This window comes from Amblyomma mixtum, chromosome 8 (genome assembly GCF_055824585.1).
Source record: "Amblyomma mixtum isolate Tamu chromosome 8, ASM5582458v1, whole genome shotgun sequence".
NCBI lineage: Eukaryota > Metazoa > Arthropoda > Arachnida > Ixodida > Ixodidae > Amblyomma > Amblyomma mixtum.
The window spans coordinates 15,988,119-15,999,928 of NC_143019.1; the positions used below are offsets into that span (position 1 = coordinate 15,988,119).

At 44.1% G+C, this 11,810-nt stretch overlaps 1 protein-coding gene across 12 annotated transcripts; it reads left to right on the forward strand.

The window, feature by feature from the left end:
- The first annotated feature begins 915 nt into the window (after window positions 1-915).
- On the forward strand, window positions 916-11,064 carry LOC149331471 (uncharacterized). Of its 12 annotated transcripts, XR_016285068.1 has the most exons (5): window positions 959-5,156; window positions 6,477-6,590; window positions 7,499-8,084; window positions 9,895-9,951; window positions 10,690-11,064. XR_016285068.1 is itself a non-coding variant. In XM_089556641.1 (4 exons), the coding sequence occupies exons 3-4, from the start codon at window positions 6,545-6,547 to the stop codon at window positions 7,909-7,911; spliced, it is 459 nt and encodes a 152-aa protein (XP_089412767.1). In that variant the 5' UTR covers window positions 968-1,211; window positions 5,139-5,156; window positions 6,477-6,544; the 3' UTR covers window positions 7,912-11,064. The 12 variants fall into 12 exon arrangements, 8 of the variants coding, with proteins under 8 accessions (XP_089412763.1, XP_089412760.1, XP_089412761.1 ...); XR_016285065.1 differs by having other exon boundaries at window positions 7,499-9,951; XR_016285064.1 differs by having other exon boundaries at window positions 8,280-11,064.
- The last annotated feature ends 746 nt before the right edge of the window (window positions 11,065-11,810 follow it).

An 11,810-nucleotide genomic window follows, 5' to 3' on the forward strand; every position in this document is an offset into this window, starting at 1 on the left:
ACTTTTGTTGAATTTGTGTACAGAAGGTACCTAAGTAATTATCTACAAGATTATTTCTTGGGTACAGGGTCATGATTACAGATCAAAGCACTAGTCAAGACGGATATGCTCTTGATGACAATGTGCATTCTCATAACTCCATGCCACTTTTTCTGAAAAGTGTTTTCGTCTCAGCAGACTTTCACAGTCGTGAAGGAAGTGGTGTTGTCAAAACATTGGCGTCGGAATGGCAAGACTTTTAAACCAAAATAATGACCAGCTGCGCGTAGGTGAGTTCGGTGGGCTCGCGAATGCGCGGCCGACTGCCGCCGTCACCGCAGCTGGCGGCGCAGAACCATAAAGTAAGGATGGCGAAGCTCTGAAACCGGAAATACGCTGCCAGGCCATTTTTTGGCTTAGCGAAAGTACAGAGGCTAGAAAACCTTCCAGCCTCTAGCGAAAGGGCCCGCGCACGTCAGAAGTTCATTGGCCGATAGGTGGATTTATAAACGATCGCTTAACCTTTGCCTGTACTGTAGTTGACCAGAACGAAATGGCTGAGCTCATGCTAGAAGAGTCGTGAAGGGCTCAGGACGAATTTGGGAATTAAGTTGAAACACATTATTGAAGGATCAAACAAGAAACTCCGTGGCCTGGTTAGCCATCTTGTTTTCATCAAGTGCATACGGTATGTGGCGACCGCTCCACTCTATAAATTGACGGAGTAGAGAGGGCTCCGTTGTAATGTTTTCCACACAAATTTAAATAGTATCGACAACTCAAGGCTCCCGCCTCCACCGCCTTGCTGCAACGGCTGCTGAGTCGCATAAGCCGTTCAAATTACGCGCGCTGGTTTCAGCTCCGCCCTCCGTAGATTGTTTTACGTGAATTGCGTGTTCATACTCGCGGTGGCCCTGCGGGACCTGCCTCCACGATCACGCTGGCAAACCTATGGTTGGCGTTTTTGTTTTTCTTGTAAGGCGAGGCTTTGGAGAATTTGGAGCAATACGTGCGCTTACTGCAGGTCTGAGTGAGGGCGGTTTGACACATGCCAGCTCGCAGCGAGTGATCAGTGGTAGCGTTCTCTAGCGTGCTCTGCTTTTGTGCGCGCTTGGTGGTTGGTGCCGGTGGTGCTGCGCTCGGTCAGTCAACTTGTTGTATCTCATTTACGTTGTTATAGCTGCGGTTTATGCAAACGTCGGCTACAACAGCAAGCTGAAGACACGTAACATGTGAGCTGTTTACAGAAATCTCGAGTCCCGCCGTCCAAATCGGCTTGTGTACACCCGCGGGCAAGTAAACGCTGCAGTCTGTGAGGCTACAATCATGCATGTTAAATTAGTGTTTACTCATGATAGGCATGCTGACACGATGAGCTTACTGAGCGTAATTTCTGCTGTAGCGCCCGCTAGAACAGTCAGCGGAGAATGCACGGTGCTTTGTGCCATCGAGCGTGTAGTGTACTGCAGTGAGCTTTAGGAGGGTTCATTTCCACTTGCTTTTCCTGTAAAAGCATGATGTTATTGCGTGCTCTGGCTCATTTCGAAAAAAAGACCGAAATATTATTGAACTAAAATGGATTGTTTAACTAGCAACCTTAACAATTCATTTTGCGCTGGTATGGTGGCGCCAGCAGCGACCACACCACTAGCGCCGCCTCGTGGCACTCGCTGCGTTACTGGACGCCCAGTCACGGCCAGTCTCGAGGACTCAAGGACTCATTCTAGGCACTATATTCAATGGAAAAGTGCGTGCCCCCCTCATCGAGACCGGCCGTAGCCCAGTGCGTTCGCGTCAGCCAGGCCACACAGCAGACGCGCGCTGACCGCGTTGCCACGATGGCATTGCGGGTTATTCAACGCATTGAAAGCCTTGACGCCACCGCTCATCACCGCTGCTGCATTTAGTTTCAGTTGCTTTCAGGCTGGGCTGATCGTTGATTTTGTGCAACCATGATTGTGTTGCAGTCCCGACAGCACTGCAACATCGGGCAGCGCAGTTCGTTCAACTTATTGAGATTAAGTGCCATTACAGTTTTGACCCAGATAATGAAATCAGCCATGTACCTCACACCCACTATGTGAATGGTCAGTTAGAATTGCGAAAAACGCAAACTTATAACACACAGATGATAATGCTCTACATTCCGAGGATTGACACTGTTTTATTCCCCTCAGAGAAGCAACTAGCATACAAAAAGACGATGTGTTTCTTGAGTACCTTCCAAAGTTAGAGGACTTTTATTTGACATATTTCATGAAGGCACCAATTAAATGAATTATTTTGGTTGTATTTTTCTTTTGATAAATACTCAACTCTAGAAAGGTCACCGCGGTAGCTAAGTGGTTATGGCGCTCTGCTGCTGACACAAATGACTCGGATTCACTTCCCCCTCATCATCCTTCCCATCCCTAAGGACATGCACCCTTGCACGCCGGAGAATGCAGGGCAGCCCGTGCCAAAGCCCTGCGCAGCAAGCTGTACGGCGACAGTTCCGAGGTAGCCTACATTGACGTGGCAACGTACTCGTCGGGGTCCCGCATGATCCTCGCCGTCGCTAACAATCAGGCCCAATTACTTGCACCAGGCTCCATCACCACAGACTCATCAGAAATTGCAGAGGAAGCAGCCATTGCACTCATCTCCACTTTTGCCATCCAAATTCTCTCCGACTCAAAATTCGCCCTATCCAATTTTGCCAAAGGCCTGATATCCCGCACCGCGGCTCGGCTTCTACGCTTCTGGCACCCCACCCGCACCATAACCCTTATCTGGACCCCTGCACACGCAGGCCTCCAGGGTAACGAGGAGGTCCACTCCCTCTCTTGAGGTCTCACTTTCTGGGCCAGAGTTGGACCCCCTCCACCATCCTAGGAGCATCTCCTTACCTTCAGAGATATCCTTCCACTACCGAGATACCCGGCATGTTTAAGCACTTCTGGCTCCCTCCCTAACCCTAACTCAGGCCTCCCACTGGTGCCGACTCCAGACCCGTACTGCTCCCTACCCTGTTCTCCTTCATACCCGCTACACCGATCAGTTCCTCTCCTCCTGTAAGCTCTGTGGGAAACCGGGAGACTTTATTCACATCTTCCTCACATGCCCTACCTTCCCACACCCTCCATCCCCAACCACGGCAAAGTCATACTGGGCGACTCTCCTGGCCAGCTCTGCTGCTGCTGACCAGTGCCAAATAATTACCGATGCCTTGAAGCGGATAACCCTCCAAGAGCTGTCCTTAGCCCTTTAAGGGCAGCCCCCTAAGGGTTGCCTCGTGCCATGTAAGGGGAGGGGGGCAGGGTTTGCCCCCTTTGCATTGCTTGGCAATAAATGTTTCCACCACCACCGATTCCGATTGCGGCGGTCGCATTTCAATGGAAGTAAAATGCTAGAGGCCTGCATACTGTGCGATGTCAGTGCACGTTAAAGAACCCCAGGTGGTTGCTTTGGGATGTTAAACCCCATAAAAATCAAAAGATTAGCTCCAGGAAGGGTTTAGCAGTGTTGTGAAATCCAAGAAATAGATATAAAGAAATTTGAACCACTCTGTTTTTCTTTTTATTCATCCAGAAAAAAGATTTTAGATCTTGGGAATGCAGCAATTAAATACAAAAAAAATTTAAACCGCTGTAGGCAATAAAATGACACAAATACATACATAAATGCTTGGGTGGAACAATGTGAAAAATGACACATAAGCACTCTCAGAAGTACGATGTCGCACCCACAGCATACACACATGCACGAAAAAAATAGAAACGAAATAGATGCGCTGAACCACAGATAAGCATAGCAAACGAAGACTGAAATTCAGATGCTAGCTCCAAAAACTCCACCACAGACCATTCCTGTGACTCACTGAGTGCATTCCATCTCTCGACATAAAGACATGAAGACAAAGAAATTCCCGACTCCTACCAGTGATGGCATGTTCAAAACAACCCAGTCAATGTAAACCCCTTCCCAGTTCACACTAATGAATTTAGTTCTACAGTGCACTCTTTTTAAGTAGACTCTCTGTGCATGAGCAAGCATACATGATCTCCAAGGAAAGCGATAAAATATATTCAATACCTTGACTTCAGGGTTTTTATAGCTGTTGTGACATTGGTAAACACAGCAGTAGGTCGAGCACCTGTAATTAGCCAAGTTTGTTTTCACCTTCGGAGGAAACACCTTACCGCTCACCTTACTCACTGCAAACTGAACCAGAGAGATGTGTCCACCTTTCGCCACCGCTGTTAACCAGATGGCGCCACTCGCGCTCGCCAAACTGCAGCACGCGGAGCCCATAGGTATGCTTTGTATTTTGATTGATAGTAATTCTATCAATCATTTGTTTGATGACTTTGCCACGTACATATCCTCTCCTGAAACCTGTGCATTGCCATCCTTTTTTTTTTGTTTGGACTATGAGGAACAGGAATGACAGTCATTTTGCTTCTCTCTGTTCTTTCAGACTCCAGGTCATCAATCATTTGAACAGATGATGTGCTAATTCGCCCCTTATGTGATAACCAACCATAGGGCCTTTTAGGCAGTGATAAACAAATTAATATTAACAATGTTGCTTGTAGTCTTGAGTTTCTTCCTGTATTCAGGCTGATTTGCTCTGTTCCACCTCACAGGCAAAGGAACCACTATTGGCAGAACAAGCCCAGAGCTTGATGCCCATATATCAGGGTGAAACAGCACATAAAGTAGGCATAAAGATGAGAGAAGAAGTCTTATTGGTTCTGCTCTCATCCTTGTGCTGGTGCACCGCTTCGTCTTGATATATGTCAAACCATGCTCGCCCATCGTTTTATGTTGTTGATGCTCATGTGCTGGAAGGCAGAATATGGACGGATATCAATGTTTGGTGTTTGTGCACAAAGTTAAGTGAATCAGACGTTAACTGTTGTGTCAAGAGCTGGGGCTGCGATGTCTGGCATGTTGAAAGATTGCATGCATGGCGTTGTAGCCGCCGCGGTGTCTCAGTGGTTATGGTGCTCGGCTGCTTTTGCAAAACATGTAGTTTTGCTTCATTGCAGCGCTTAGCTAATTTGCCCTCAGAATCTACAGGGGCCACCACATTGTGAGCACTGAATGCACAAAGCACATGAGCACCATTGGGATTTTTCTTGTGCTCACATTGACTCTTGTGTTTCATTTTTCAGGCTTTGGAACCAATAATGGCAAGCCAAGGTGTACATGCTCCCAGAGGAAGACTGTCAGAAAAATGTTGCGAGCCATCACAAACTGAATGGCTTGGTGTTCACTACCTGCAGCATGGCGTATTTTGTGATCTGAATGTCTAGTGCCTGTGCACGAAGTGGGATCCGCAAGATTCATTGCCATACTTCAATGATATCATGAGCGATTTACTGTGTGAGATTCTGTGGAGTGTATATATGAAAAGGCATATAGAAACCTGATTTTTTGTTCCATGTTTTTTTTCATAATTATGTGTATGGTGCATGTAATGATGCAATCAACACATGGCAGTTGCCTAGGACCATTATATAATTTACATTTGAATTTCTCTCGTGCTGTTTTGGCTTCAGTTTCATCAGGTGAACAATGGCTGTGACTTCAAAGGTCACCATCGGTTAGCATAGGGCACACAAGGCATGAAAATACTGGGATATAATCACTGCTTTGTCATTTTTAATTCGCTACAACACTAAAGCTAGCCTCCCTTAAGAGCTGGAATGACAAAGAATGAAAAAGCAGTGATTATGTTGCAGTTTTTCATGCCTCATGCGAACTACGCTGGCCTTTGATGTCATAACGCTGTTGAAACCGAAAGAGCATGAGAGAAAAATTCAGTTGTAAATTATTTAGCAGTCTTAGGCGAATACCATGTGGTGATCCGTGGCGTTTTGCATCATTGCAAAGAGAAAAACTTGCAGTCTAATCTAGGTCTCTATACTCCTTTAGGTAACTGACAATTGGTGAAAAAAAAAGCCTGAAATAAGCCAGCGTTGTGTGCCTGTACCTTTTGTACTCATTCAAGGTGTTGATTCTTCTGCGAGAACTTAGTCTTTCTACAGTTCTTTTCTAGTGACAATTGCCTGGTGATTTTCTTCCCGTGCAGATCTAGGACAGGGAACATGGGAGCTTTCTAGACAACATAGGTGCAGTTGTTCGGAGTATGCTTTGTAACAAGTCATAACTCTGTCACTTAGTTCTTGAAAAATCACCTTAGTAGACTCGAATAAGCCAATCATGGTGCAAGTACTAGAGTGAAAGCAGCTATAGGTTTTTAGGTTGGTAGCTATGTTCATTATGATCAGTGACTCTGTGCCTCAACTATGTGCAGACTTCAGCATAGAAAATCGTATCTAAAGCATACTTCCGTTTATGGTGTACGTATTAAATTTCACATACGTGTGTTGGCACGACCGTTGCTCAGGACTGCATTTTGCATCCACTAGCTCATGGCTGTACCACGAAGTGATCCGTATGACCTAGGAATGCCGTGTTTGATTTAAAATGAAATTCTCCCAATGCAGGCTTAGACGCCACCTTTTGGGGTCATGGCTCACCTCCTGGGCAAAGTTCACCTTCTGACAAATTCCATATGCCGCACAGTCTGACAGTTGATCAAACCAAGGAAAACAGCCCAGGTAAATATGCAGGCACGAGTGAAAGCCGCTGTATGTGCTTTAGTTGCGATGTTTGTCCATTTGTATCGGGGACTGTCAGTTATTTGCAAGCTGAAATGTTGGCCTCAGTTGTACAAAGACTTCAAAGTAAGTCTTGTTTAAGGGGGGGAAGGGGGACTGAGAAAAAAAAGTTCACTAATAAAGTTGAAATTAAGAAGTCTTTTGGGAACATGCATTTTTGTGGGCTCATTCCAAATATGTCATTTAATCTTATGTACAACCAGCCCTTGTGCAGAAATTCTACTACAGGAAACTTGCTAGATTGCATGCCACTGATTTCTCTTGACGTTAAGCTATGCAATATGGATGAAATTATCATCCTGCCTGTCCCAGATTGAGTTATATGATTATGAAGTTACCACTTAAGAAACGGGTATACAAATTTTTCTTTCCATTTGTACTATGGCAAGTTCAAAACCCTATAAATCAACTTCTATGATAGGCAGGCTAATAATTTTACCCTTATTGCATAGCTTGATGTGAAAAGAAGCTAATGGCATGCATTCTATTCTCTGCAGCAAAGGTTTGTGAAAGGTCGCTGCAAAAAGTTACAGAACATATTACATAAGTGCACAAGGGCTTGCTGTACATAAAATTAAATGACACATCTATAATCAGCGCACAAAAATACATATTCCCTGATGTTTTCATAAATGCGACTTCATTAATAAAAGATTTTTTTTTTCTAAGACCAGCTTTCCCACTTAAAACAGCGCATTTGGGGTGGATCTATTGAATCTAACTTAAACACACTGGTGCAGCCATTGTTAAAAATTGCGTTAGATATTCACTTGCTTGTAGCCACACCAGCAAGTGCGCTGTGACTAGGGCTGCAGCGTCTGAAAATAAAATCTTTCACAATGCCACAGATTGGTTGCCACGGATTGCCACAGGATTGGTTGCCACAGATTTTGGCCACGGCTCGTCTCCTGGAGAATGGCCCATATCACGGACTATGGCAGCTGATCAAACTGAGGTGGAAAACTGCCAAGGAGAACGCACAGACAGTCAGCTGCACCAGTGCATCTATTGTAGCAGGAGCTTCAAACACAAGTGCAACCTTCTGAGGCACCGTCACAACCACAGCAGCAACCGCCCACACCAGTGTCACTACTGTGAAAGTAGCTTTGCACGAAGGGACGTTCTGGTGAAGCACCTTCGCACCCACACCCTGAACATAACGGAGAAGCGGTACCATTGCCAGCAGTGCCCCATGCAGTTTGCAAGACTTGGGGGCCTCCAAAGGCATGTCCGATTCCATGAGGGCGGCGAACTGCACTAGAGTCACTTTGAAGAAGTTTGATGAAGTTATGACACCTTGTGATGTGTGTTGGTCAAGTTTCTAGCTAACCTTTGCTACAAAGTATTCAAGTTCCCTCTGTGTTGAGAGGCTGCTTATCCTTGGTTAGACTGCATTGGCACTCCACTTTTCGGCAGTGCTTGCTGTTGAGACAGGTGAGTGAGTGACCGTTTTTATCTAGAGCCATGCAAGTTTAACTCATTTCAATTCATTGCACTAATTGCTTGGCGAAAATTCTGAAAGGCATCGCAAGGGCATCAAGCCACACAACTGCGCGTAATACATGCGCCACTTTTGCCCCCCCCCCCCATATTGCAGTGGCACTGAGACACACTGATGCCTTCTTTCAGAATAAAGCACAAGCGCTCGGAAGTTCCGACACATGCAAGACCAAGAACAAAATATTTAGTCAGTTGAACAAAACAGTCAGTTGTAAGTCAGCGCGTGTTCGTGTCTCTCTTTTTCTTGGTCCTTTGTTGTAGTTGCACTGTTTTGTTCCTTAAAAACAAAGTATTGGCTTGTGCAAATGGTATCACTTGTCATTTGAGCAAGGCTTTCACCAACAGGAATTAAGAATTGCACATTCGATATGTATAGCTTGTATTAAGCTCTTTCTGCCAACAAAAGTTTTGGGGGAACAAATAAGGCCCCGACTGTTCTTTGAATTGGTGCATTCTGAGTACGCATCTATTTGAAACTGATTAAAAAGTCTCTCACGTTAATGTCATTAGGCCTGTCTCATTTTATTGCGTTGACTTAGAGGGAACACCTCCGCTGTAATGGTCTTTCAACGTTAGTACCCTAGTAGTGTTGCTGGAAGGTAAGAGAATGGACAAAATTGAGTCCTGATTCAAGATGATATGGTTCTTTTTTGCGTGCTTGTTTGCAGGCATCAAGGATAGTCTGTGGATTTGTAAACAAAGATAAAAACGACAGCATGACAGTCAATGCATAACTTTATCAAATCACTGTCTCCTCCTTGGCTGTAAATGGCATATTTCTGTGATTCAATGTGTGACCTAAGTGTTCTTGATCTCTTTTCCTGAGATGATGTACCTAGTTAGATTGCTCTGTTTCATATTGTAGGCATAAGAATAGTTACTATCCCAGCATGCCAATTTATGTGTGCTTCCTGTGGAACTTGGAATGCATTTCAGTGTCGCCTGAACACCTTTCTTACATTTCTACTGAACATTTGCCTGCAATTACAAAAATTATCATAGTGACTGAGGCTGTTAAGTACGCAGCCAGTGATGAAGATTTCTCTAGTTCATCACAGCTTGTGCAGTTGATGCTGTGAAAAACAAACAGAATGACTCGTTGGATCTTTTGCTCTTACACAGTGTAAAATTCAGTAATGTAAACTTCCATATATGTCTTCTTGCATGTTGTCGGCCGCTTATTCCCAGTGGACATTGAAACTCCCCTGGACGTCCTGCGGATGTTCAGGATGTTTGCAGGACATCCAAAGTAGGTTTAGTGCCCAATGGGTCATGAGTATTCGACTGCATTTGTGTTCACAAAATGTTTGCTACAGTCTAGCTGTTTGTGGCGTTCATTTCCTGCCATCACTGCTTCCAGCAACTTGTCTTTTGATGAATGTCATAGCTGCAATGCCCGGTACCACAGGGCAGTGTCTTGCCTTGCAAGAAACAAGCACCTTTGTTTCTATTGTTCTACCACAAGTGGCATAATATTGTGTGCTTTGTCTTCTGGGTGTCATGACATCTCGTTACTGTTCATGTGATGTAAAGCGTACTACTGTTGACTTTACCTTCAGTCTCTTTCCAGTCTGGCTTGGATGAAATTATGGTACTCTTATGTTCATGTGGAGCAGGATGTGGTGTGAATGCCTTGCAGTTATAAACAGGTTTTCACTGTGCATAGGGTAATGACTTTTCTTGTGGTAACTGAAGAAAGACAGCTTCCATCTACTTGTACAATTGAATATTTACTATGATTTAGGTAAAAGAGTGGATGCACCCAAGATTTCGCCACCTGTGATCGTGCGATCCATACAAGGTTGGTGTTGCAAGCTCTCATGAAGGCTAAATTCTTGAGTGGAGTGAAACAGTAAAGGACATCTCCTTTGGCTTCTTGGTGTACTTCAGCTTAAAGAATTTTTGCTCAGTAGTTTAGCGATGAGAAGAAAGAAACGCTTTATAATGGTACTTTTCTGTGATATATGCAGTCAAAGAGCCTATAACAACTCCAGTTTAACATATTAAAACAAGCATGTGCACAAACTAAGTTTTGCCCTGTGTGCTAATTCTCCTGTGTTCTGTTTATCTTTACACATGCAAAATATGAAGCTGCTTTGGTATGCTGGCAGTTTGTGCAGGAAGGGAAATCTGGTTTGGTTTTATGGGGTTTAACGTCCCAAAGCGACTAAGGCTATGAGAGACGCCGTAGTGGAGGGCTCCGGAAATTTCGACCACCTGGGGTTCTTTAACGTGCACTGACATCGCACAGTACACGGGCCTCTAGAATTTCTCCTCCAAAGAAATTCTAGCCGCCGCGGCCGGGATCGAACCCGCGTCTTTTGGGTCAGCAGCCGAGCACCATAACCGCTGAGCCACCGCGGCGGCGGAAGGGAAATCTATTTAGGCAGGACTGCTTTTGAATAAGAACTGGCCGAGAAACTATGTACCGCGTCTACCCTTCTGCTTCTAACGTATGGTAGCTGGTCTCCACTTTTTGCTATTGTGCAACACAAACTATGTGTTTGATTCAAAAGCCCTTTTAATCAAAAATTTGCAGCCATCGGAACAAGTGGCATCAGTCCAAGGAGTACAATCTGCCAGAGCAACAATCTTGCTGAGCAACTCCTAATGACCTTCACAGACACAATGGATTGTAAAATGGATCTTGTGATCTGAATATCTGATGCTGTGTGCAAAGTGGGGCTCATAATAAATTTGCTGGAACATGAATGATGGTTATCGTTAACTACACCTCTGCTCTCTGTGTACATAATTCAGTTTGTAATATTTATTGCCAGACATTTGAATTATGACGGCTGTCATGAATGATCTCAACTGGTATAACATTGCGTCTGAGTGTACAGAAAACCCCATTCTAAAGAGACATTGATCATTTCAGGATGATCCTAATAAATAAAAAAAAGATAGTGCTTTTGAGTAAGTGACTGCCTGTGCCATTTGTGCATCGTCTTTGACCTTGATTTTGTGTTATTCACATTTTTTTTTCACATGTTCAGGGTGGTCAAAAGTAACAGAAAGAAATAAAATTTTATGTTTATAAAAGTACAGACGCAATTATGATGCGTTTTCCAGAGACTTGCAGAAAAATTTGACTGCCAGAATAGTTTCGACTAGTGGTAGTAGGTGCAGTGGCATTACATCAGCACCTGTTCATGACAGATGTATGTATTTGGCCAATAAAATTTTGTAATTGACAAAAAATTCATTTTTTTGTGCATTTCTGTAATAACTGGATTATGCCATTGTCTAAACTTTTTGAATCATTCAGTTTTTATTTTGTGTGCTTTTGGATCGCTCTGTATAGACTTTGCCAAAAAAATACAGCCCGTTTGTTTGCTTCTAGGTGGTGCAGTGTGGCTAATTAAGCATCTCCAGCATTCATTGTCGGTCGAACAGGACAGGAATGTCCATTCTTGCATCTTGAGATGGTTTTCAGAAAGCTGCTCTGGATGGCTTATAACGATACACTACAGACTGTATATTTTTGACAAAGGCTGTGCATAGAACTTACCAGCAAAAGCAGCTGTGAAAACCAGTGTAAATAGCTTTTTTTCCAATGTAGTTATAGTCTGGAATTGTATCGAATCTTGACCTTTTTAACTATAGCTGACCTATTCTTATATATGGCTTGTTTTGGATCGGCATAATTTAGTGATG

What these genes read in the sequence shown, in the direction of transcription:
- LOC149331471 (XM_089556634.1), top strand. Translation starts at nt 5,081, where the DNA reads ATGAGCACCATTGGGATTTTTCTTGTGCTCACATTGACTCTTGTGTTT. An exon ending in AGGCTTTGGAACCAATAATG is followed by an intron (nt 5,157 to 6,476) that starts GCAAGCCAAGGT and finishes CTCCCAATGCAG; the next exon opens with GCTTAGACGCCACCTTTTGG. An exon ending in AACCAAGGAAAACAGCCCAG is followed by an intron (nt 6,591 to 7,498) that starts GTAAATATGCAG and finishes ACAATGCCACAG; the next exon opens with ATTGGTTGCCACGGATTGCC.